Below are 27,264 nucleotides of genomic sequence, written 5' to 3'. Positions count from 1 at the left end.
GGAACATACCAAGACCCGACCCAAGGTATGTTGATTCTGCGGTATATTTAGGGGTTAAGATAAATGCTACAGGAGGTAAGATAGTGGAAGAGAATTACCCCCCCTCATTAAATCCATAGAGTTAGAACTGAAAAGGATGGATGCCCTTCATCTTTCGCTGGTCGGGAGAGTAAATGTCGTAAAAATGGCGATGTTTCCAAGGGTGCTTTATCTATTTAGAGCCATTCCCCTATATATTGAGGAGAAAATTCTGAAGCAATTAGAGTCTGTCTTTATCAGGTTCATATGGCAGTACGGTAAGGTTAGACGTTCAACGACCCTTATGTCCCTTCCGTGGGAAAGGGATGGGATGGCACTTCCGAACCTGAGATTGTATCACTGGACCTGTCTCCTAATCCAGATGTCAATCCTGTTTCAATGCGACACTGATGCAACTATTACAGACAACCAGGGTCCCCCTCCCATCTTCAAACTACTGATGGGGGGGAAAGCTACTGGTCTACTGCTGACGGAACTGGAATATAGGTTCTATAGGAAGGCACGATTTAAGCTCCTGCTAGGTGCATGGCAAGTATGGAAATCAATCTTAAAATTTTTTCATATCCCTAAAGTCAACCCTTCTCTCCTCTTGGTAAATTCTAGCCTTTTTCCTCACTTAAGTAATGATGGGATCCTACAAGTCTGGAAGGGTTTAGGGGTTAAGACTATTGGAGACCTAATGGTAGGAGATAAGATAAGCGGGTTTGAGGACATGCAAAGGAGATATGGCCTCCATTCAAATCAATGGCTTATATATGGTCAAATCTCCGGTATCTTACAGGCTTGTAGGCCAAAGCTCAAACCCCTCGTAGACTTTCCTGTGGTTGAGGGTATAAGAAGAAGGTGTAGGAAGATAAAAGATGTTTACAACATGCTGGTGTCCAGATTACAGGACGATGTAGGAAAAGTAGAAAGTGACTGGGCAACTAAATTGGGAAACCCGGATGTAGATTTGGACTTAGCATTAAGCTTGAATAAAAAGATTTTTCGGGCGTCCAACTTACGAGCACAACATTTTAAAACAGTTTTTAATCTGTACCATACACCGGCTAAATTATTTGCTTGGGGTGTTAGGAATGATGGTTCCTGCCCGAGATGTAATCAGGGGCAAGCCGACCTACTACATATGTTTTTTACCTGTGAGCGACTGGCCCCCGCCCTGGATGGAATAACAACATTCTGGGAGGGGCTGCTAGGTCATAAGATCGATCTATCCCCAACACTGATGTTATTTGGCTCAGATTCTAAATTGGTTTTAACAGATGACGAGGCTGCTTTGGTTTTTATGTCGGTCGCCGTGCTCAGAATCATAATCTCGGCCGGATGGAAGGATGTTACAGCTCCGTCTTTTCAGATGCGGATCTCTAGATTCTTGGCCATTTACAATATTGAGTCTGGCCTCTATGAATTTAAAGGTGTTAAAAAACGAGAAATGGGAAGACGATTATTTGCCCCGGTTAGGAAATGGCTGGACGATAGAATAAGAATTTGAAATGTACTGTATTGCTATATTTATTAACCGATCTTCTATATAATTTTTATCCCCACATAAAATATTGTGTTATTTAACTGCTTATATATGTATCAGATGTTCCTATACCTTGCTTATGGCTATTTATTTATGTATTTCCTTATTGCACCATGAACTCCAATAAAAATGTTTTTAAAAAAGTGGAAGGGTATCACAACCTTTGGCAGAAAAGAGACAATGGTTTGGAGAACTACTTTGTCTAGGAAAAAGCTGGTGTACGGAGGTGGAAAAGAAAAAGCCTGCAGCTAGCTGACTGGCCTGGTCGAAGTGATAGCCACCAAAAAGAATGTCTTGATTGTCAAAGCTCAGAGGTAAAAGCTAGGCATGGGTTTCAAGGGAAAACACATCAAAAGGGTTAAAACCAAATTATAATCCTATTGGTGGATAATGTGTTTCTTAGCACTTCAAGACACAAACTTGTCCCAATAGCAGGCATATACAGTTTTTGTTGATGGTTGCCTGGCTGCCAAGATCATGTCACAGATCTCGGGAGAGAGGCTGAATACTCTCAACTGTCACCACTCAATCTCAACACATAAAAGTGGAGCGTGTGCAGGTTTGGGTGCAGGATCTTGCCCTGTTGCTGCAACAGTAGATCCTTCTGAAAGGCAGCCTGATCGGCAGTCAAATGATCATGCTCAGGTGTTCTGGATACCATACTTTCCTAGCCTAATCCGAAGACACCAGCATGACTTGCTCTGGCAGTTATGTTGTTTTTCAGAACTCGGGAAAGCAGAGGTATCTGCTAGAAGGAGTACTGTATTAAAATCTAGTCGGATTGTGTCTCACAGCGACAGCCACTTTGGAAACTCCAGCATGCAGAAATGTTGACATTAGACGTTCAGGGTGGAGGCAAATAGCTCTAGCCAAGGTTCTTCCCAGTCCTGAAAGCTACCTTGAGTCACGGACGGATGAAGATTCCACGTGTGGTCCTCAAGGCATCGACGGCTGAGTATGTCCGATGTACCGTTTAGAAATCCTGCAGATACTGCATGACCAGGAAAGTGTCTTTATGCTCCAGGTATGCACAGAGTCTGTGACCCCACTAGGCACTGCTTGTTGCAGTGCCACATGACGGCAGTGTTGTCTGTGAACACGTGGACCAGCTTCCCTTTGATGGAAGGTAGGAAAGCTTTAAATGACAAGCTCTTAAAGCCTGATTTGAAGCGGAGTCTCGGCTGGAGACAGAGACCCCTGAACTCCACCTCTCCCTGATTTTTGCCCGATCGATCCAAGAAACAACGCATCGTCACTGTCAGTTCTGGGTCGCGAAGGGGTCTGCCACGGACCCAATCGTGGTCTGTTAACCACCACTGCAGATCTTTCGTAATCGCCAACAAAATCTTAACCAGGTCAGAGAGATTACCCCTGTGCTTTGCCCATAGGGAGCCTTTTGCAGAGTCGACATATGCCATTGGGTGTACTTCACCAACTAAATGCTGAAGGCCAAGAAACCCAAAAGTCTCAGAGTCAGTCTCACAGGAATCCAGGACTGAGGTTCAAACATAGGGATCGTAGCCAGATTGTCCTGGACTCGCCACTCCGGAAGGTAGATGCAGAATTGACCTGTGTCCAGAATGATCCAAATAAAAGAAAGCATCTGAGAAGAAGTCAAGTGTGACTTCGGCACTTTGACAGTGAATTCCAGTGAATGCATAAGGGCCACAGTATCTGGAAGAGGGTAATGACTGTCAATGGTGAGCCTGTCTTCTACAGCCAGTAGATGTAGGGGAAGACTTGTACCACCGACATCTGCAGATGTGCAGCAACTACCATCACCACCTTCATAAACGCTAGAAGGGGATTGGCAAGGCCAAATGGGAGCACAGTGAACTAGAAATGCTCCTGACCCACAGTGAACTGTAGGGTATGCCCAGGTGCCTGAGGATAGGAATATGAAAATATGCATCCAGCAGGGCCAACACTACTCTCAAGTTTCTAGGGTCCAGTACAGGCAGAACTTGAATACGTGTTAGCATCTTGAATTTATCTTTTGTCGAGGAGGCATTGAGGGAGGCATAGATGTAGGATATGGTGGAGGCTTTAGTCCTTTTTTGGCACCAGAACGTATCAGGAATAGCAAGCACTACCTACTTATGATGCCGGCACACTCTCGATGGCGCATTTAGCCAAAAGAGCCTGCACTTCCTGGCACAATTAGGGGAGCTGGTCCTCCGTCTGCCGATCCGAGGATGGTGGCAAGGGCGGCAGGGTTACCAAGAACAGAATGGTGTAACTCCACCGAACAATCTGGAACACTAACTTGTCTGAAGTTATGGCTTGCCACTGGGGCAGTTGGTGCCTGGTCTTGTCTCCAACAGGATGTCTGAATTGTTGTGAGGGCATGCTAAAGGGGTTTGGAGACTGTGGCTTCCGGGGTCAGGATGGCGGACTGTGCAGATCTGTAGCCTTAGCTTCCACTGGACTTGTTGGAGCTGCATTTGCTGCCACAAAAAGGATGAGAAGCCTATGGCCTTGGTGCTTCTGCTGGAAGGGACATGGCTGACAGCCCCTACCATAGCCATAGTCATGGAAGAGGCAAAAAGCAGGGAGAGGGTTATTTTGGACCATGGCAAGCCTCAACAACCGTGCGGTGACTCTTCTCTCCCTGAAGTTCTAAAGCACTGAATCAGCTTTGTTGTTGAATACAAGAGTGCCACTAAAGGGCATTTCCATGAGGGATGCCTGGAAATACCCCGGAGAGCCAGATAACCTCTGTCAGGAGTGGCATCGGAGTGCCACAGGAGAAGCAATAGCCCTGCCCAGTGAGTCTGTTGTGTCCAGGAGCATCTGATGGTGAACTATGCTGTGTTCCTGCCATCAGCAAAGACCTGGTTAAGGATGGTTTGTGCCTTTCTGGGACCATAGTCGGCACTTGCACAACTGAGTCCCACATAGTGTGGCTATATCGACCCAAGAGGCATGCAGTATTCACAGACTACAGTGCAAGGCTTCCAAAAGAGAAAAACTTCTTCCCAAAGGGATCCAGCTGTTGGATTTCAATACCTTAAGTTGTGTTGGGTCGCTCCGGCTCTGGGAAATTCAGGGAGTGGGCTTAGGCTTTGCGGATGGAATGCAGGAGCAGGGCCTCCACTTGCAGCGTCATTGCCACACTTCGTCTAACGACCTGGACTGGCGCAGCGAAACCCAAGCGTGCTTCGACTTCTTTAATTTTTTTATTTGTGGGACTAACCCAGCGGAGACTTGAGCCTCGATGAGGACAGATGAGAACAAATGCAAGAGCGTGCCAGGGACCTTCCACGAGACCGGGACCTGGAGTAGAGTGGAGTCCTCTGCTGTTGGTATGCCAGGAGCTTCAGATTTCGCTCCAGTCGCCTTTGGATTCATGGTGCAGCAGTCAGGGCAGTTCATGGAGTTGTGGTTCAGCTCCAGGCACTACAGACAAACCAGATGAGGGTCCATCACAGGCATTTGCCTGTGACATACAGCAAAGGGTTTAAACCCTCCGGGCTCTTTAGGGGACATCGCTTTAAAATTGGGAGCAGCCCTTCTCTAGAATTGATGGAATATTTAAAGAATAACAGGGAAAAAAGGCAGCCAGCAATTCGACAACTAACTTAACCAAACACCTTTTGAATAGATTTCTATGGTCTCATATCATGCATGAATTACTTCATGTGGAAGAAGACCAATACTCTTACAGCATTCCAAGGCATGCGAAAACATAATGGCTGATTGAAGCCTTAGAAGCATGCTTTCAATGTCTGACTAAATCAGCTGGAGGAGGGCATTGATTTTATCCTGTCATAAGAGACGTGGCAGTGCTGCAGATATTGTTAACCCGAGGGTTGAATTAAAATAGAATTTTGAATGCTCTGGGCTTTCAGTAGCATTCTTAAGTTGTGCACTCTAATGTTTGCTCAGTCAAATTGACAGGTGCCAGACTGAAGAACACACTGTAGCAAGTTTGCTATGATAAGTCTTCCCCTTTATTTCAATTTTCTCAGAACGAGCATCTGAGTTCCACAAAATCAATACAAAAATAGTTTTGTTGCCCTGACAACAAGCCCAAAATCAATAAGGTTCTCACCAAAACAAAATAGTGAAGAATTTAGGATGGTGACAAGGCTGTGTCTAGCTCAGTGCTGCTACCAAGATTCCAATAGTTGGAACGAAGTTCAACTAGAGACCATTTAGGTACCAAATGGTCTCTGATATTTTAAGTATCTTGCGCGGGGACAGATGTAGAACATCAGCACCCATCGTGGCTCGTACTGTGCACCCTCTGGGGTACTAAACTGCAGATATCCATATCGCAAAAGGGAAGTAATGGTCAAGATTTTCCAACAGCAGGGGTACACACAGGACAGGAGGTACCCACTAAACTCAAGAATTCAACAAGTCTGAACTTGGAATTGGGCAACATGGTAAATCCAATTTGGAGAAAGTCCCAGTGGGCTAGAAGGAAGGTTTAAATGGCTTGAGAACGAGAATGGTGTGCAGTGGTCAAATGGATAAAAACCCAATGGCAGTGTTAAAGAGGGAAGGCCTTCCTTTATGGATGGGAAAGGGCAGATCTACTCATTATAGGTTTTGAATGTTTGATTCAGGACTGCATGCTACCCAATAGATGCAGGGAGCAAAGTATCTGCAGTTCCACATTCTAGGCAGTGATCTTCAGTTGTCTCAGTGAGCATGGAATTCAAGGACCTCATGGCTCCTGGGCAGCTGAATCTGTAGAGGTGACTATCATGCAGAGGAAACTTCAAATCCATAGTGAGGAAGACTTACTGCCTCAAGGGGGTCTGATTTTAAACCACATTAGAGCCATAGGTGGAAAGCCTGGACACAAACCAAATGTCAGCTTTAATCAAAAAGTCAAACAATGTAATCTTGAGAAACTATATTGACTTTGATCATTGTCTTGATGGGCCTTCATATAATAGACAAATCAGATCTGCTCAATGGCAATAAACATATCTAAACCTGATGTGTGCAGCTAGAAGGATCACATTGCGTGAGGGCATCAAATGACTGAAAGTAGACTTTTTTCCAGGGACAGGTGGCAGGAGTCATGTTGATGGCAAGGTGGCGGGAGTCATGTTGATGGCAAAACACTAGTTCAAACAATGGAGTAACCCGGTGTCCCTCAGAACCTGGGTAATATAGACGTTTGAAGAAAAAGCGGTTCTGTCGGGTAGCCATATTATTACTTCAAAATACAATATATGAAATAGAAAATGTTTGCTCTCAACACACACAAGGAGAAAAAACCAAAACTAGTACTCTTTAAGTCTGTGCTCAATCTTTATCAGAATTACTTCATTCCGTTATGAGCTGTTTGTTTGTATCAAATGAAAAAAATCATGTACAAAATACTGTTTAGTGACATTTGTGCATAGTGAAAAAGTGACAAAGTATGCAATATATACAATATCAACAGGGTGTTATATCTAAAATTATTAGTTATAGATATGACACCCTGTTGATGTATTTCATGTATTGTATTTTGAAGTAATAATAGGTCTACTCGACAGAACCGCTTGTCATTGAAACGATGGCAAAATACTAGCCAATCTGCAACTGATCATTCCTGTATTTTTGTAAGGGGTCCCAAAAATACTCTAAGGTAAAGGGGAATCTCTGGCTTGCTCGAACTGGCTTCTTCCATCATTAACTATAAACTTAAGGGCTGTCTTTGTGAAATTATTGGTATGGGATAAAGGGCTGGGCAATTGTCAAAACCCTGTTCTCCATGCTGACTGCAAGGACTTTGCAGGTCATGTAGATTAGGCGCTGAGGGGAATGGCACACCAGCCAGTGTTAACACCACAAATGGCCAGTTGCAGCCTTCTTTGGTGGGTGATGTCTTTAGGCAGCAGCCTACATTAAAGCCAATGTAGGTAGGTGCCTTGCCGCAACACCACAAATAGCCAAAACAGAGCACCTGACTACTACATAGATTGCTCAAAAAATCCTTGTCCAGGAGCAGACAATAGCAAAAACTAGAGGATGATAGTTAGCAAAAGGTTATGCAATCTTCCAAGCAGAGCAAACACAAATTGTCCATTCTTCATTTTGTGTGGCACCAGCTTACCCTTGTAGGACAAACACTTCAACCTTCAGTAACAATCTGTTGGAACTAATCACATGAAATCCTTCTTTTCTCATTCTTTTGTGAGGAAGCCTGACAAAAATGGCCATCAACTCTGTGTGAAGGGAGAGAGTGAACATGCAGCGACTTCTCACAAAGCAAGCTGACCAACAGCACCTCTTAATAAGGTCTTTTGAAATGAACACATTTAAGACATTGAACAAATGTGACAAGCTTGACAGGAAGAAAACAATGAATAGCAAAACTAAATTTATAGCAAACAAGTAAATCTATATGAAGCACAGCATTGAAATATGCAGTTTATGTCAGCAGAAAAGAGGCTGAAGCTGTACCACATGATGAGGATTTTATTGGTGTTTCAGAGGCTCCTAAATGCAGATTGGTTCTCTCCTCACAATACTTTTTTTGCCATAGAGTATTTTAATATGCTCAGCAGAATGACAAGCAAATTGCACGAGTGAGGCAGAATTCAATGTTGTAGAAATGCTTCTCTCAAGCCAAATGTAATAACTGCTACATGTTTGCAGGGAAATTATGCAGCAAGAGTGAACAATGAACTGGTAAAAATAAAAATAAAAATCCAACCAGGTAATCAAGAAATATTTTACCTGATGATTCATCCGGTGCCCATGGAAGACTGCGAGGTGGCTTGTCAGAGGTTGGCCCTGAGGTAGTTATCATTCTTACACTAGGACTAGATGACCTACTGCTATTTCGGCTTTCCTGCATGAACAATGAAAAAAGTAACAACTATGAAGAGATTTTTTGCTGTCTACCTTTCTTTACTTCTACATTCTATTTTCATTCAAATTATATACAGTACATATACATAGTAAACTATGTAAATAATATCAGTATATTGTTTAGGTAGGCATATTTAATATAAAAATAATTTTATTTTTAATGTATTAAACGGTTTTAAAATATCACAAAACAAAACCTAAGGGTATCTTTGAACAATACATAAAAAGTTGCTATCTAGCATCAAAGAAAAAAAGCTTGAAACTTTCAATCGTTTAAAAAACAGAGACAGCTCAAACAACAAAACAAACAAAAACAACCCAATCCCTGAAATACAATCTAAAAAGATTATATAGTCATTTTTGAGCTTAATAGATCTTCAAGCCGACAAAATGCAAAGGGAAGCTTTTACCACGTAAACACGCTCAAAGCACTCAAGGAAACCCTTCCATCTACTCCTGTTGGCTTATTTTTCCAGAAATTGGAGTACAAGTCTCATACTCCAACGTTGAGCTCCAACGTCCTCCAGATTTGTAGATTTCCAGCAGCATAATTCCTCTTTGATACTTAGTTTTTTAGATTTTCCCCCAGGTGGACAATCCACAAGTGTGGCAGAATTGTACCTTTGCAAATAAATATTTTCTACAAGCTTCTACCAATTTCTAGAAACACTAAAGCTGAACAGAACATTATTAATTCTTGCAATAATGGGCATAAACTTTCATGAAAATGAAAGTTACAAATTAGCAACTTTTATGAACTTTGACCAGACTGTCCAGCTTTAATTGTAAATAAAGGCAAAAACTAAAAGAACAAACTGTGCTGTCAGACAAAATGGGAAAGTTCAGTGTTGTGTGTCGACCCATGGACCGTATTATACAGTGTATCAGGTGCCCAACTGGTGAGGAAGCCTTTTTCTTGCTTACTTCGGGCACTTAGATATAACAGAAGCAGCATAGACTATAATACTTCACATCTCAAGAGGATATTTCCTCATTAGTATTCTGGCGTATCCTCAAGCACATTGGGGAGCCAAGGCCAGCTAACAGGGAGGGTGCCAGTCAACAGAGGTGTTCGCCAGGGCTGCGTGATGGCTCCGACATTGTTCTCCCTCTTTATCAATGGGGTGGTAGACCATTTGAGGGAGGACCCTGCCGATGCCCCAGTCCTGGCCGGGGAGAAAACACCTACCGTCCTCTTTGCAGACGACACCCTCCTGATGTCCAAAACGCCATCGGGTTAACAGAAACTACTTGATCGCTTTAGTTTGTTTTGCGACAAGTGAGGGCTAGCTGTCCAGCACCAAAACGAAGATGATGGTGCTATCCCCCCCCAAAAAAAGGCTAGGAAAGTTAATCTCACTTTAAATGGGGCTGCGCTAGAGGTGGTGGAAGAATTTGACTACTTGGGAGTCAGGTTGAGTAATAACATAAAATGGGACTCCCACGTAGCAAAAATGCTCCTAAATCTCAAAAGGGTTTCCGGAGTCATCCTGAGGAATCAGCGCTTGTCTATTAGCAGGCCAATAGCCCCGGCCCTCGCAGTTTATGAGGGAAAGGCGCTAGCTTCGGCGGTTTATGGCTCTGAATTGTGGGGTGGAGAGAACACGATGGACCTGGTAAGAGCTGAGAATAAGTTTGTGAGAGACTTAGTATCGCTCCCCTACTCGACCCCTCTGAAACCCCTCTTTAACGACATGGGCAAACGATCAATTGCGTATATAGTACGCCTCAGCCCCTTGCTGTTCTGGGTGCGCCTGAGAAGGACACCAGAATTGGCAAAATATGCCTTGGTGTTGGATGAGCTGATTAACCTGAATGCCTCAAAAAAGATAAAGTGGCTCAATAAATTGAGGCAGTTGGTGGCGAGTTTAGGAATGGCGGAATTTTGGGTGTCCCAGTCCCCACCACAAACAAATTGTCAAAAAAATATATTGGAGTGGGTGGAGGCTGAGGATCTAAAAAGCACAAAGAGGGGGCCTTTGACTAACCAATTCCAGGAACATAAGCCAACTAGGAAGTAAGAGCCCTTTCTGGATTACATTCAAATTCCAAGAGATAGATCCCTCTTCTTGAAGATGAGATATGGTATACTCCCCCTTAAAAAGTTTATAGAGGGGTGGAAAGGAGCGAGGGATCACGATGTTACTTGTCCAGGCTGCCCATGTACGTAAGAATCTCTACCTCACTTTTTGTTTGCTTGTAAGGCTTACAAGCACCCTAGAGCAAGATGGTTAAAACCTGTGTGTAGGGAGATGGGTGTTAGAGACTTCAGAACTGCATTGAGTATCCTTCTGACACAACATCCTTGTATATTGTCTATGGGGTTGCAAAGTATCTTGCTAGCGCTTGGTTCATACGGCCTAGGCTATTAGGTAATAGCAAAAATTAAACTCCCACTACATCCACATAAATGAATATTATTGAGAATGCACCTTAGTCCTCTGTAATTATCCTTTTTAATTGTATATAGATTTTAACCTTTTTTAAGATGAAATGGATGTAATACTTTGTACATTGGTTTTATGTTTAGTAATGTTTGTACTTTTATGACATGAATATATCGAATAAAGTATAACAACAAGAATATATTGTCTTGCATCCACACAATACTACAGACGCAGGTGAAAGAAGCAAGACACCGTCAGCTGGCGCACTGACTGCATAACGAGTTGGCACACAGAGCCAGTGGGAACCTGCCACAAGCACTCCATTCAATGTGAAACTTTCACATGCCCCCTTGCTCCTCTGAGGGCACCCCTAAGAAGAGGTATATGACACAAATGTCTAGTTTCTAGCAGCAAATCTCCCAGCGTTTCAAGATTTGATCTTTGTATTGGATAGCCGCACCTGAAGTACTCACAGAATGAAGGATGCCATTGGAACAATCAATCGCAGAAATCCAGTTGTGTCTAAGCATGGCTTAAAAAGGAGAGGATCAATTTCTTTTAAGCAGCGACCCGTTTCTAGAGGGCTAATAGCCACCCCCATTATGTTGTCCATTACCACTATTATGAACTGTACATTGCCGTTTGGTATAATATATGACTGTTGGAATTCTTGGAAAAAACATTTTGTCTAGCAAGTAGGTGGAAATCTGTGGTGTGGCCAACATCTCTTTCTAGGAGGCTCATTTCACAGGACAGATAGATGGGTAGATTATACCTACTTGAATTGTATCCTTAACTTTACTTAGCTCAAACAGCAGCCCTTTGCTAAAAACAGCAAAGAAAGTACATTCAACTCATTTTTAACTGAAGAAAGAAGGGGATATAGGAGGACACACTAAAGAATACAAAAAGTGATGGATGAAATGCCTGAATTAATCTCAGCCACTGGTAATTACTCAGGCCGCACCCCAATCCATAGCAATTTTGCACACCATGGCACCTCAGTTTGGACCCGGCTATATGCAAATCAGTCTTGATCCTGTTCCAGCTTGAACTGCCAAGCCAGGTCCTACCTGAACCAGAACATAAGCAACCCAGAGCCAGAGTGTGTCAGCTTGATATAAACTGAAAATACCCAATTAAGAGGTGCTGGATAGGAACATGCAGTGTCACCAGGAGAGGGTTCTAATCCTACAGCATAATGAAGAATAAATGCAGTTGTTTAGATGAGCATGGTGTGCAAAGTTAACAAACAAAAAGCATTCATGCGGACATAACCGCTCCATCTGCTTAGGTGAAGTCTGTGTATCTGTGATGGTCAGCTCCCTCAGCCCAAGTGGAGTATGAGCATTTATAATTGCCAGCACTACAAAGTCTACTTTGCATCGATGAAGGATCACCTGGACTACCAAAACACCAGCTACCTATTCCATGGTCTGATCAAGCACAAAAAAAAACAGGAAAAAATGATACGCCCAGGATTTAGCATCTTATACCATCAGTTTCTTTTGCTCCTGACAAACAAGTTACTTATCTTTAGTAACACTCTTTCTGGTTGACATGCTATTTAATGGCAGATTCCTCAACTTGTGAATATCCCCATTTGTACCAGAATGGATTTAGAAAACTCTAAAAGCACTCCTCTTGTTGTCCGGTAAGTGGCATTGTGCGACTCAGTTCTGATCTGGAAGGGGCGAGTGAAGCCACATAGAAGCGCCACCCATGCGTCCTGTCCCAACGTAATTTTTTTTTCATAAGCTTGTCCGTGCCCTGAGATGCAGACAGTATCAGTGAATAGGAACAGGCAGTGTGCAAACCCTGAAATCAGGACTATTTAAGATGGAAAGAGACCGTTCCACATAACAGGGAGGAAGGAAGGAAGGTGGTGAGATATCTGTAGTTAGAGAGAGTATCCACCAGAAAGATGGATATTTCTAAGGGTAGATTCCTCACCTTGTGAACAAATACCAAAACAGTACCTCCCTATGTGGCGGGTCTGTGGAATGGCTTGGAACAAAACGTCCTTCCCATAGCAGCAGACCTGTCAAAGCAGTAGTACTTCGTGAACATGTGCACTGATGCCCACTTAGCTGCTAGATAGATATCCAAGACAGGCACTTCATGTGCCAAATCAGTGGTAGCAGCCTTTGCCCTGGTGGAATAAGCCCCGAGACCTTCTAGCGGCTGCTCCTTAGCGAATGCATACAAGATCTTAATACAGAGGACTTCACTATCCATCGTCACATGATACGATTCTGCATGGTCTCTCCTTCTTTGCATCAGAGAATCCCCCAAACAGCTGATCATATGCTTGATGTTCCCTGATAAGACCAATGTAAAAGCTCAGAGCTCTTTTAAGGTCTAAGTGATGTAGCCTCTTTTTCCCTTTTAAGGGAGATAGAGCAAAGTAGGTCAGAAGTGATGTCTTGTCCGATAGGAACAGGCAGGCATGTTTAACACCAATTTGTCTAAAAAAAAGGTATTAGATGAAGGCTAGATAGAACTGGCCAGAAGCTCACTCACTTGGTGTGCAGATTTTATTGCAACCAGAAAGACAAATTTTATGGTGAGTAGGTGAAATAGATAACTGTGCACTGGTTCAAAAGGGGCACATATGAGAGATGTGAGAGCCATATTCAAGCCCCACTGTGGCATCACAAAGGTCTTAAGTAGAAATACATGCACAAACCTTTAGGGAAACACATTACAACGGATGAATTAAACAAGGACAGCTGGTCCGTTAAATGTTAAAAGGCTAAAAGCACAGACATATACGTTTACCAGTGCTAACAGCAAGTCCTTACTGGGCCAAAAGAAAAATAAAACAATATATCTGACCATTTGGCCTGCAATGGGTCTGTCAGGCGGGTACTGCATTAAGCTGCAAACAAATTTTAGTGCCTGGCATAAGCACATTTTGTTGAAGGGTGTCTGGCTCCTAGACTGCCATCAACGACTTCAGGAGGACGGTCAAATGAGTTTAACAATTGCTGCTCAGTCTTCACGCATGGTGGTGACGGTTCCACTGGCCTGGTACAAGACTATGGGCCAGATATATCAAAGCTTTTGCGACTCGCAATGGCCGAAATTCGAAGAATTTTGTCCTTTGCGACTCGCAAACGGCCTTTTTGCATTTTTCATATGTATGAAAAAATCGCAATTTAAGGAATCGCAATAATTTGCGATTCCTTATTTTGCCATAGCATTTAAGGAATCGCAAATTTTGGGATTCCTTAAATGATATGTATGAAACATTTTGAAAATGCGATTTTGTGTTAAGAAATCGCAAATTACCACCAACTTGTAGTTGGTGGTAATTTGCGATTTCTTTTAAAAATGCCCTATTTGGCATTTGTGAGGGTGGCATGTGACAGACAGACATGCCCATAGGGCATGTATGTGTGCCACATACACACACATGTAAATTTCTGGGGTGCAGCAGGGTGTCTTTGAGACACCCCTGCACCCTTGAAATAATTCTCAAATTGCGATTAGCAAATTGCAAATTCGCAATTTGAGAATTACTGCACTATCATTCCTATGGGCCTCCTGGCCCATAGGAATGCATTGGAAATTATTCTTTATTTGTGAATTTGCAAAATGCGAATTCGCAAATAAAGAATAATAAGGAATCGCTAAAAAATAGCGATTTTGTACATACACTCCATTTTGCGAATTCTAAATAGCGATTCGCAAAAAAATCGCTATTTAGGATTCGCAAAATGGAATCTTGATACATCTGCCCCTATGCCCTTCTGTTGTGACAGAAGGTCCTCCCAAAGAGACGGCCTGATTCGAGGACAAATGCTCCTGCCCAGAAGAAGTCCTGGTATCCACATTCTCCTGGGCCAGTCTGGAGTACTAAGGGTGACTTGGGCCCATTCGTTTCTGATCTTTTTCAGAACTTGGGGCAGGAGAGGGAGAAGTGGAAAGGTATAGAGAAGTACCATTCACCAGTCCACGCGGAGTGCATCTACAAGGGAGAGCCTTTTGGGGAAACTCTGGCATGCAAGTGTGTGGACATTGGACGTTCTCAGGAGTGGCGAAAAGAGACAGAGTTCACCCCATTGTTGGCAGATGCCCTACGCCACCTCTGGCTATAACTATCTTTTGTGATCTGCTAGGAGTCGACAGTTGAGTTTACACACTAAGGAATTTAAAATATCCTGCTAGGTGGTGGACCTCGGCATAGAGTCTCCTGGCACTGGACCCCACCCAGCCTTGTAGTACCACAAGGCAGTGATCTTGTCCCCTTGAGCACAGGCACCAACCTCACCTTAATGGTCAGCAGGAAGGTCTTTAACGCCAACCGAATCACCCACAACTCCGGCACGTTGATGTGGAAGCAGATCTCAGGCGCAGAATAGAGTCCTTTGATTTCCACCTTTCCCAGGTGACCTTCCTAACCCAGCACTGACTCATCTGTCACCACAGACAACTCCGGGTGGGACTCTGTGATGGAGTCAAATGGGATTTCAGCAGGTTGACTGAGAAGCTCAATGACGTAAAATGGTGTACTATCATCACTAAGTGGCCCACGACTGACAGTGGCAAGCAGGGCCAGGTCTGGTTTGACAGCATGGTTTAAGGTTACATTACAAAGCTCAATAACACAGATACCAGTTAATGGTGTGTTTATCTGGGCTTTTTATTTAAAAATGCCAGGCAACTTTAATCTGGTTCTAATTCATTTCTAGAATGACAACTTCTCGCCTAAGAATAATCAAAAGTATCATACCCTGTTTGAGCTTATTGATGACTTGTTCAAAATTCTTCCGGCTTAGGCAAGAGCCACCACTTTCTGTCGGGTAGAGATTTTAATATGAAGCTGGGAAGCAGGCCACCGGCAAATCGTTCAAACCCCTTCGTTTTTCATAATACTAGAGAGGTGACTCATGCTCAGGACCCTAGGTGAAATATCTTATGTACTTATTTAGTGCGCCAAGATCTATGTAATACCCTAGAGTTTTTGGGACCACTTAAATATTCTGGGCCAGATGTATGAAAGCATTTTGCGTTCGCAAACGAAGCGAAACGTAAAATTCGTCCGTTTGCGAATGCAAAATGGCCCTTCCTTATGTATGCAAGTCTTTCTGAGATAACTATCATTCACACCAAATTTTTTATGAGGAGGACTTTGACCCCGCATACCATTACTCCGCATAGTGCACCTACCCCACATACCATTACTCCGCATTTTTTACAAAGAGTGTGCATTTACCATGCATGCCTTTACAACTAAATTCGTTGTAAAGGTAAGTATGGTACATGCACATGCCGTGTAAAAATAAAAAAATCGGACGATCCACGTCGTCGTGAGGAAACAGAGGCTCTTCTGTTTCCTCAAAATGACGTGCACCGCCCCTCAGAGACAGACGTGAAGCAGGAACCAGGAGAAGAGAGGAACAACGAGGAGAGAGAGGTAAGGGGGGATTGGGCCTGGGGTGGGGGTTAATTTTTTAGGGTTTAGGGTAGTGTTTGTGTAGTGTAGGGTAGTGTTTGTGTAGTGTAGGGTAGTGTTTTAGGGTTTAGGGTAGTGTTGTGGTGTTTGTGTAGGGTAGGGTAGTGGTTTAGGGTAGTGTCGGTTGGTCGTGCAGGGTGAGTGTAGGGAACAGATTGGGGGTCGGGGGGTCGTGCTGGGGGTAGTGTTTTAGAGTTTAGAGTAGTGTTGGTTAGTCATGCAGGGTAGTGTTTGAGTGTAGGGACAGGACTGGGGGTCGGGGGTCATGCTAGGGGTAGTTTTATAGGGTAGTGTCTGTGTAGTGTAGCCTAGTTTTTGGGGTAGGGTCAGGGGGTAGTGTTTGAGTGTAGGGACCGGGCTGGGGGTAGTGTTTTAGGGTAGTGTTGTGGTGTGGTGTTGGTGTAGTGTAGGTAGTGTTTTAGGGTTTAGGGTAGTGTTGGTCGGTCGTGCAGGGTAGTGTTTGAGTGTAGGGACCAGGCTGGGGGTCAGGGGTCGTGCTGGGGGTAGTGTTTTAGGGTTTAGGGTAGTGTAGTGGTGTGTGTGTAGTTCAGAGTAGTGTTTTAGGGTAGTGTTGGAAGGGTCATACTGGGTAGTGTAAATGTAGGGAGAGGACTGGGTGTCGGGGGGAGGGTAGTGCAGGGGTACTACATTAGGGTGTAGGGTAGGGCAGGGTACTCTCACTTACCTTTAAAACTTAGACTATGAGTATACCTTTACTGCGCAAGCCTTTGAGTTGTAATGGCATGCGTGGTAAAGGTATAGTCGTGGTAAAAGTTTGCGTTGTCATAACTTGCGGGGTCATTGAATTTGCGTTGTAAAAATTTCGTGGTGATGGTATGCAGAGTGTTTGTTAGCGGGGTAACATCATATATTCCTTTCTGATGTGCAATTGAGCGATTACCTAAATAGCGAATGCAAATAGGGAATTGCAATTTGCGAATCCTTAATGCACATGTAAAAGCCTTTTTCTAAATACAAACTGTGCATTTAAGAAACGCTGACTATCATCAACTTCATGTTGATGGTAAACATGTGCAAATTTAGAAAAATGCACACAAAAATATTTTTCCATGTAATATGTTGTGCTTTACATGTGCACAACTTAAATTTTGGGGGTGCTTCTGCGGGGCATTAGGCCCATGGGCACCCTTGGCTTTCTATTCGCTAATCTGCAATTACCAATTAGGTAATCGCAAATTAGTTGATGCAAAACCATTCGCACCTATGGGCCTTTTGGCCCATAGGAAGGAATGGAGTCATATTACCGAATAGCGATTAGCTATTTACAGAATCGCTATTAGGTAATATTAAAGTATCGAAAAATATTTGGTGATTCCTACATACATAGCATTTTGCGATTACCAAATAGCAAGTGGGTAAAAATCGCTATTTGAGAATCATGAAATGCTTTTTACATATATCTGGCCCTCTATTCCAACATTTACAGGACGGAATGTAGATCTGTAAATGATAACATTCTTATACCAAGAAAGCTGAGACACTACATTTTACAAGGGGATACAAGTCCAAGTATTTATAGTGATCATAACACTCTGACTATTACTATTAGCATAACCATAAAGGATAAAACATTTAGTAGCATAAAAATTACCAAAAAGAATAATGGTCAGAAATCTGCAGATCTTCTAACTTAATTGCACAAACTTATGGAGACTAAAAGAAAGCACTCTTAAACCAATGCTTCTTAATGAAGGAGAGAATGCTGGAGGTAGTAGAGGCCTTCAATAAGCTGGGCGGTAAGACTAGGGAACTGCATTGGAGGTCCTCTGGAAGACTCGAAAGGCTGGTTTGATCAATTATGCAGAGCAGCTAACAAAAATGTATGTAGGACACCGAAACACCAGCCCAGAGAAGAGATTGTCAAATGTATAACTAATTATAACTAAGCATCTCTGGAAAAAAGGAGGAAATATTTAGGGGTAGAGGCCTGGGAGCACTCGTTTCTCTCATGTAGACTAAATTATACTAGCATCTTTTGAAAGGCGTACAACACGACTGAAACAATTCCCGTCGGTGGGTGTGAACATCAGACCTGAGCGGTTATAAAATTACTTCAAAAGGATTTATTGTTCACCAGTTAGTATAAATGATGGCACGGAGACTATTTTCCCGCCTTATCCTCCATCTACAGAGTTTCGATTGTCTGCGATCGTAAAAAGCCCTTCAAACAAAGTCCCTGGCCCTGATTGGGTACCAGTGGACCTATAGAAGGCTACAGGAAGTATATGGGCGCCCCTACTAACAAACATTAATTCAGCCTGCAAAGTCAGGCTTCCCCAGTTGCGTCATTCTGCCACTGTGGTACCGGTCTTTGAAAAGAGCAATCTTGAGGATTCTCACAGTTACAGGCCAATCTCTTTCTTAGATTTAGTTATGGTGCTAGGTAGAGTTGTGCTCGATAGACTACAGTCATGAACTATTAAGCAAAATAATTTCAGTATGGATTCAGGAAGTGTAACCAGAGTTTTGATAAAGTCTAAACTTGCATATCTTAATAGACAGATGTAGTGTTGAAAAATCCAGTTTGAAACATCTGGCCTTATGTATGTTTTGTGTGCATTGTTAAACAGACTGAAGTTTTGGGTTTTTCTACTTACATCAGTGCTCTATATTACATTAGAACATTGGAATGTTGGGAGCTCCATTGAAAACAATGGAGTGCTCCTGGCTTGTAAGTGCTGGCGTTCCAATGTTTTGTCACAGCTGCTGCTGTGAACAAAAGGCCTCATTGAGCCCAAGGGGATTTCAATCCCCTCCGGCTCCGTGAGGCCTTTGTTTTACAAATTAGAACATTCTGTCCTTTAGGGGCAGAATGTTTTAATAGCCTTAGAGCCCTCCGTAGCCATTAAAAGCACACTTCATGGAGCAATTGAACTTTGGAACTAATCTTTCAAGGACCTTTGCAACAGCTTGTGATTTCAAAAATCTATGGTTTCCTAGATTTTTTTTATAAAATGATATTAGATTGAGAGGATACATCAATTTCCTTATAAGGGGGTGATCTTTGACTCTGTAAGCTCTTGGGCCGTATGCTTATCTACTAGGAAACAACGATCTGTGGGATTGCCATTTAACCTGGGAGCAGATAATGGCCATAAACTAATTGTACCATTAATGGAAATATATAAAAGGAAATGCATTTTTGTCTTGACATATGGTTCCAGTATTTCGGGCTACAAGGATGTGTGCACTTTACAGGTGACAAAAAACAATGTGTGTATTGGCGTCTTGTGAGTGTACCTCCTAGTAGTTTACATCAAGTTATATATGAAAAGCTTGACCTAAGTTACGTGGATGAACAAATAAAATTGCCACCCTTGTCCTTATGGTGTTCCATTTGATGTAATAAACAATTTTTTATGTCAAGTCTGACATTGTTGTATGGCGTTTTAGGATTCGAGCGAAATTTCCCGATTCATGCCCTTATATAGGTATAATTCACATAGCCCTTATATAGGCATAGAAATATAACCTTATTTAGACATAGCCAAGGCAGTCCAAATACAGGCATGGCTACTTCCACCCATTCCAAAAAGCAGTCAGGGACATCCCCTTGCTCGAATATTGATTTGTCCAAGAACTCATGGAGTTTTCAAAGAACTACCATTCCCTTGGAGTTCTTTGATGACGTTATTATGCCCAACTTTACGTCAAACTAGGCACCTTCAAGGTATAAATATGCCTACACTTGCCCTAGATAAAACATGGTGGTTCAGAGCAGCTCGACTATCTACTTGCCCGACGCAGCTCGCTACAGCAAGTGCCGAAGGCAGCTGACCCTCCAGCTGACGCACTGATCGAGAAGCTGTCCTTTCTCTCGCTGAGAATCCAGCTCCAGTGTTTCCATGCTCCCCTCACGGGGTGTTGGGAAATCGAGTCCCGAGACAGAGATACCAGACCTCCTTCATTCTAAAACCAAGGTATGGAGCTGATTAGACCCTAAAGAGAAATCTTGGATAGATTTGTGGCAAAGAAACTAAACCTATGCTATACCACACTTACTTCTTCCCTCGTACTAGACTTAGGTTAGGTACATTGGGGTAGGCGAATTTTAGAAGCACCAGTTGAGTACTTTTAGCCTTTGTTATTTATGTATGTATTTTATCTATGGGTTAGAAGCCATACAATGCTTTTACAGTATTATTTTATAATACTGTTCACGCTGTACGCATTATACTTCGCAGCTGTCTTACGATTGTAGCAGTTCACTTTACTTGCATGAGAAAGAAGACTGTTCAATAAATCCTACTATTGAAAACGCCCGTCTCTCTATTTCTCTGCACCTCTGATGAAACGAAGCATGAATGATTGACTGAGTAAAATATCTATCTATTGTTTCCACGACTCTGAAGATACGTTTATTCTTGGGGAAAGAAAGTTGTCATGTTTATGCTGTTGTCAGAAACGAATCCCTTCTTGTTTATTCGAGAAAGTTTCTAGTGACCTCTGAGCTAGCTGGCACTCACAATTAAGACTAATATATTCGATAGAGACCTAGTAGAACTCAGTCCTACGTCAAATCTATAGGATATATTATTCCAATGCGCAGAGCCTATTGGGAATATAGGAACTACACTACAGGGCGCCCAACGTGGGGCAAGGGACTAACTTAACACTAGATACTAGAGTAACTCAGTCGTGCTTTTCACAGAGACCCTTAAAAAACTCCAACGGACGCCTGGAGTGGGTAAAAGGATAAAATATCTGCTATAACGGAGTAGGACGAAAATCCTATGTATTAGTTTTTGGTTTGTTCAACGTTGAACGATACAGTGTTCCAAAATATTGTGCACCTTATCTTTGTCTCCTTGAAACTTGCTCTGGAAACTTTCATTAAACCTTGTCGAATAATGACGGCAATAACGCAACCGGTGGAGATGCAGGAACTGCAACTCATCCGGGCTTAGACGTTACAGGTTTCCAAGAAACTGACCCGGATGCTATAATCATCCCGGAACACTTAAGGTAAACCACAATTATAAAGCTTATAACAAATGTCCTATCACCAAGAGGTGGTAGGGTAATTTTTGTCATAGAGGCACATGAATATCGGTAGAGGTATTCATGGGTTCTTTTTTTCCTGAAGCAAATCCAGTATCACATGTGTTTCACTTCTAAAAAGCAGAGGAACATCCAATGGAATACACTCCCTTCGAGGATGTTGAAATACCTTTAACATACCAAGAGCATGCGCTCTGGTTTAAAGGCGCCCTACTACATCAAAATCACATTACCAGGCTCGGCCCACTAGGTAGACCACGAGCAACATGGCTGTTACTAGCCTGCTATACACCACAGCCTGCCATTGAAGAAATTACAGTTGGGGAACTATTAGTCCATTTAAAACAACTAATTAAAATACATAAACAATTGGTTCAATATGTCATGCAGATTCTAACAGTCCAACCTCCTATAAGGATTCCACAACAAACCCCTCACCAGGGGAACACAAATAAATAAAATCACACCACAGACTATACAATCAGTCATTGGTAAGCTGCCTGCAAAAAGGGAAGAAATTCCATTCTGGATAGCTCAAAAAATTTCTCAAATCGAAGTAGTATTTCCCGATACTATCCCTCATGAGAAACACAGAATTTTAACAATCTGTTTACCAATGGGGATCGCACCACACCTGGAGGACTGTGACACTTGGGGCACAGTCTTTGCTGGAATCTACACCAAAACACATGGTGTTCCGTCTATGGCGGTAATACCAGACGTCCTGAAAAGATTCAAAATTAATATGGGGCAGAGCCTGCTTTAAATCTGGGTATGAAATTACTGAGAGATTTCGAACAGGTCTTAGCTATCATATTAGCCAATATTAAAGGTGAGGCAGCATCTGTGGCGATCCGCCAAAAATTAAGAGAATTTGATGTAACTGAGCAACCATAGGAACTGGCGTGAATAATTGAAAAATCCTATGAAGAAATAGGTAGAGATAGTTTGGTTGGGAAACCAGTCAAGCCCCAACTAACAAAGTCCTGAAAAGGTCTTTATTAAAAACACTCACTACTCCCAAAAAGAAGTGGGAAAATACTGAACAAACTTCTAAAGAGAAGCGTTCTCAGTCCAGAGGTAGGTTTGCTCAAAAGGAGCCCTCTGAAAAGAGGTATAACCTCAGGAATAAGGATAATTTGAAAAAACCTGATAGATATCAAGATACTGATACACGTTTCTCTCGTACCCTTCAGACTTTCTCACAGAAATTGGAAAGAAGAGGACGGTCAGAACACAAGGAAGAACGCGTGAAGTTCAAAGACGATCAACAGGTTCCAAAAAATAAGAAAACCCAATTCACCAAAAAGAAGGTAGCAGGTCTAAAAAATCAGACATGCCGAGGATCTTGAGGACACAACTCAAGAACGGGGAGTGGGCCCAGACAATGCTGGACAGCGCAGCAGAAGTCACCATAGCTCGCAAGTTCTTGAAGGATCATCTGGAGACAGTGGACTTGAATGAGTACATCCAAGTTGAAACTGCCGATACCAGTGTTAGTGTACCCCACAAGTTATATGAAATAACGCTCCGGATGTTGGGGGACATAACTAGGAAAGTAAGAGCACTCTTTTGGGAGAAGCTCTCAAAGGGTTATGACATTCTTCTAGTTGAAAAAGACTGGCCACCAAAATTTGTCAGGGATTGCCCACATGGCGAAGACCTCATTATGCCAGCTTTCTCAAATCATATTCCAATTCACTTATAATACACCTATGCCAGAAAACGGGCTGTAGCCCAGGCTCCGAAATTATATAAAATTCATGTAGGGGATGAGGATACTCCTCACCATAAAATCCAGTTAAAAACACAACCAACTGCACAGAGGCAGTATTCAGTTAAGCAAGAAGCTAAAAAACAGGTCAGGGAGATATTAGATCAACTTAAATATCAAGGAGTGATTGAAACATGCACCTCGTCAATGAACAATCCTTTGTTTCCGGTCTCCAAACCAGACAATACATATCGTCTAGTTTTGGACTACAGCCATTTAAACTCTTGTTGCAAAACTTTTGCAGTACAAAACACACACAGTGCAGCACTAATAAATAACATTGTGTGTAAAAAATATAAAACCACATTAGATATGTGGAAGCAGGTACTTGACCGCTTTCTCAATTATGGGGACACAGTGTCACTTCTGTCGTCTCCCCAAGGGATTCAAGAATAGTCCGAGGTTATTTTCAGCTAGAGTAACAGAGTTACTACAAACGTATGATGATGAGGCATTATCTTATGCCGATGACATCTATTTAACAGACGATGACTTGGACAAGCACTTGAACAGAGTGAATACCTATACTTGGATTCGCTTCTGAAGGGTATAAATTAAACTTTAAGAAATCAGGAATTGCCCACCTCAACGTCCTTTTTCTAGGATACGAGTTATCAAGTGAAGGCAAAAGCCTGGCAGCCTACTTTTTAGAAAAGTGTGCACTGCTCCAACCTCCAAAAACGCTGAAAAACTGACAGTCAATTCTAGGTTTCCTGAATTTCAGAAGAACTTACATTCTAAATTACGCAGAAAGGGTTAAACCTCTCTACGAATTAATCAAACCTGATTTCAAAACAACTAATTGGACTCAAAAACACACAGAAATTTTGCGTTCAGTGCAAACAGATATGTTAGCAACAACACATTTACAGACATGCATAAACGTACGCAATCTTGTAATCAGAATAATCCCAGGAACATGCGGATTTATGTACTTAACCTTTAATGAAGGTGAAAAAGTACCAATAGCTCATAAATCACACTTGTACACACAAGCTGAAATGAAATTCACTTCTACAGAAAAAATTCTGACAGTAGTTCAAACTGCAGTAGCAAAAGAGAGAGCCCTCGCACAGGGAAAACGCATAATGGTCGTTACTCCTGTACCTGCTTTAGAGGCAGTGACAAAAGCTAGCATTCCAAATGCAAAGGCTTTACATCCAAGATGGATACAAAGGGTTAACTCTCTTGCTGCAACAGACGTTTAATAAGTTTTTGATCCCTACTTGAAAACACAAGAATTTCTACAATACGAACAAGAATGTCCTCTGCCCACTGAGATTCTGCCTCTAGAACAGCACAAATATATAAATTATACAGACGGATCGGCACAGCTCGCAAATGGGAGTAAACAAGCTTAAAGTGTTGCGTGCGTGATTGTTAAAGGTCGCTGGCAAATTCCGACCTATGGTCACTAAAACACAATCTCTCGGAGATTGTACAGTTCAGCGAGCTGAACTACAGGCATTCAAGATGGCGCTTGAAAATAGTGATCGCGAATTCCCCACACTCATAGTGTGCAATTCGTATTACTGCTTTCAATCTTACAATGAATACTTGCAGAACGGTTTCAAAGACGCAAAAGGTGGCATAATCAAGCATTAGTTGCTTTAAGGAACAAGTAGTTCAATTAAAGAAAGAACTACAAAAGACTCACATGATCCACACGTTGAGTCATCAGCGTGATGGCGTTCATATTGAAGGGAATTCATTGGCTGTGAAGCCGCAAAGGCAGCTGTTCAAATGGCTTCCGTAGCTGCAATCACTCGTTCAAAAACAAAAATAAACTGTGAAATAATGCAGGCTGTCGCCGCTTCCAACAAAGACAGCGGTAAAACGTTACCAAAAGTCTTTCCACTCAAATACTTGTATATAACTGATGCAAATAATGTTCCTTTTGCTTGAATCCCTGCAATGGAGGATAGAGCAATTCCAAACATGTAACATAGATTATGACTAATCTTAGCAGCACATGAAGGGCTTGCCTCTGCACACGCAGGTGTTTCCGCCACAGTGTCATTATTAAAACAGAGATACTGGTGGCCACGCATGAGGAAACAGACCAGAAACTATGTTTTGGTATGTGAAATCTGCCAGAAAATGAAGGTTTTAACAGTGAAACGCCCGGCGCAGACGTCCCTTTTAATTTCAGATAAACCATTAGCATGCGTTTACCTGGATCACTGTGGTCCCTTACAGAGGGATGGTAACTACAAATATATCATGGTTGCAGTGGGTTCATGCTCAAGATTCATTTGGATGTTGCTTCAGTGCTCTGCTGACGCCCGAACTGTTATAAAAGATTTGCAAGTCTTTATCGGCACATACACAGTCGGCACGCTACATTCTGACCAGGGTCCTGCGTTTAGCTCCAAAGCATACAAGGAGGACATGGCCAATCTGGGCATTGCATTGCGGTTTTCTAGTCGATTCCATCCTGAGGGAAAATCTGTAGTGGAAAGAAAAAGCCGGGACATAAAGCAATCTATAACAGCTATGGTATTCTGCTCGGGTGACGGGTGGGTCAAACATCTAATAAATGTCCAACGTAGTCTAAATAATCTGCCAAGAAATTCTCTGGGTGGAATCACTCCATACGAAATCCTTTTTGGTACTAGAATGCTTGTCCAGGACCTTGATCATCACACTTCAGTGGTAGAACAACAACCTTTTGATATCAAAGACCGTTTGGCTGTTTTGCAGGACTTAAATGAAACAAGGAAAAGTCAAAGCAACACACTGCAGAAGCCAACGACCACTGAAGGGGAACCACCCGTCTCAACAAGGCCTGTCTGGGATCCAAAGATTGGGGATCTAGTCAGAGAAAAGATTGCGGATAAGAAGGAATTCAGAAAACCAGTACCCGTGCTAGCAATCCACGGATCAAGAACGGTATTACTACCGCCACTTGCTGGAAGAAAGGAGAACAGGTTCGTATCTATCGACCTGGTAGAACCAAATTATGTGGCCAATCATAAGTAGTAGCCCAAGTGGACTCCAAAGATGTAGCAGACGACAAAATCTTGCTACTATCCAAGAGGTTCAAACTGAGAGACTCATCACCTTTGAGGAATCTGCAGTGCGAAAAGAAGGACTAAGCCATAAAGCCATGGAACTTGTGCCTCTTGAGACCCAAATAACAGTTCATCAAGAAAATCCTGTCTACAATGATATAGCATCTGACCATACTAATATGACAAGGGATCCAGTAGCTCCAGTGATTTCAAGTAATCCTGATGCAATACCTACAATTGACAGAACTGCATCTGGCTATTTCATTAACTTTGATACGTTTTCCGAGGATCCCAGTGAGCCCGAAACGAAGGCAGCAAATAAAACTTTTAAAAAACACGCTAACAGAACTTTTTCCATCAACTTGGAAAAAAGTATCTGGTTTCACCATGGGTTGAACTTTGGATTGTGCTAGGCGTACTTTTTCTCCTACTTTGGCTAATTCTTGTATTAAGTTTGGGAATGCTGATAAATGGAAGATATAGTAAAATTAACACAGCAAGTGAGATCAACTTACTCCTCAAGCCACACAAATCATCTCATCGTGAACAAAGAGACTTGACTTCAGTGAACATCACAGCTGTTCCTATACCTGGTGGTATAGCATGGGACAGAACTGATAATGACATATTTGGCCCTGCAGAGCTGTTGAAGATTCCACATCAATTCAAGGTTTCCTAGAGTGACTTTGTTTCACCCAGCACATTTTCTGATGAATGGGACTTTGAGACAGTTAATAATAATTAGAGATATCTGCAAAATTTACAAAACAGGAGTACTTAGAAGGTTCATCAGATTATGAACAAATGTACTGTTATAAACACTATGGTCATTATTTGCACAAATCTGCGAACCCTAGAAATTTTTATAATTTCAACCAATGGGAACATTGTCCTACGCCACGGAAAGGCTGTTCAAAAACATTCTATGAAAATGTTCCATACTTCTCAGGTTTTAATGTCTCAAATGCAGAAACTTTTTACTTTAAAAATGTTAATAAGACAAGAATGAAAAGTATGTTGACTAATACTAAGCAAATTTATTTTGCAGCCTTTTATGTCCAGCTGTCCTCATTAGGTTTTGACTTTTGGAGTGACAACATTGAAACAACAAGTGTCTGAGGTTCAAAAGGCTAGCAAGTACAGGTAACGGAAGCTTTATTTCAAGCCTGCATTATCCCTGAACAAATAATGTTTTTGAATGACACTGTGCAACAGAC

The 27,264-nt window shown here is 42.3% G+C and overlaps 1 protein-coding gene across 7 annotated transcripts in view; it reads right to left on the bottom strand.

Moving 5' to 3' along the window:
• LOC147661126 (mitogen-activated protein kinase kinase kinase 7-like) overlaps window positions 1-27,264 on the bottom strand; it is a 193,124-nt gene that overhangs the window by 50,104 nt on the left and 115,756 nt on the right. For all 7 annotated transcript variants that reach the window (XM_086951306.1, XM_086951307.1, XM_086951304.1 and 4 more), the window contains one exon: window positions 8,255-8,369. In XM_086951306.1, coding sequence (XP_086807432.1) covers window positions 8,255-8,369 — 115 coding nt within the window. The remainder of the gene's footprint in view (window positions 1-8,254; window positions 8,370-27,264) is intronic.

The sequence above is a fragment of the Lissotriton vulgaris genome, unplaced genomic scaffold, assembly GCF_964263255.1.
Source record: "Lissotriton vulgaris unplaced genomic scaffold, aLisVul1.2 SCAFFOLD_2192, whole genome shotgun sequence".
Lineage (NCBI taxonomy): Eukaryota > Metazoa > Chordata > Amphibia > Caudata > Salamandridae > Lissotriton > Lissotriton vulgaris.
The sequence above is the reverse complement of the archived record's forward strand: the minus strand, read 5'-3'. Positions and strand labels throughout refer to the sequence as shown.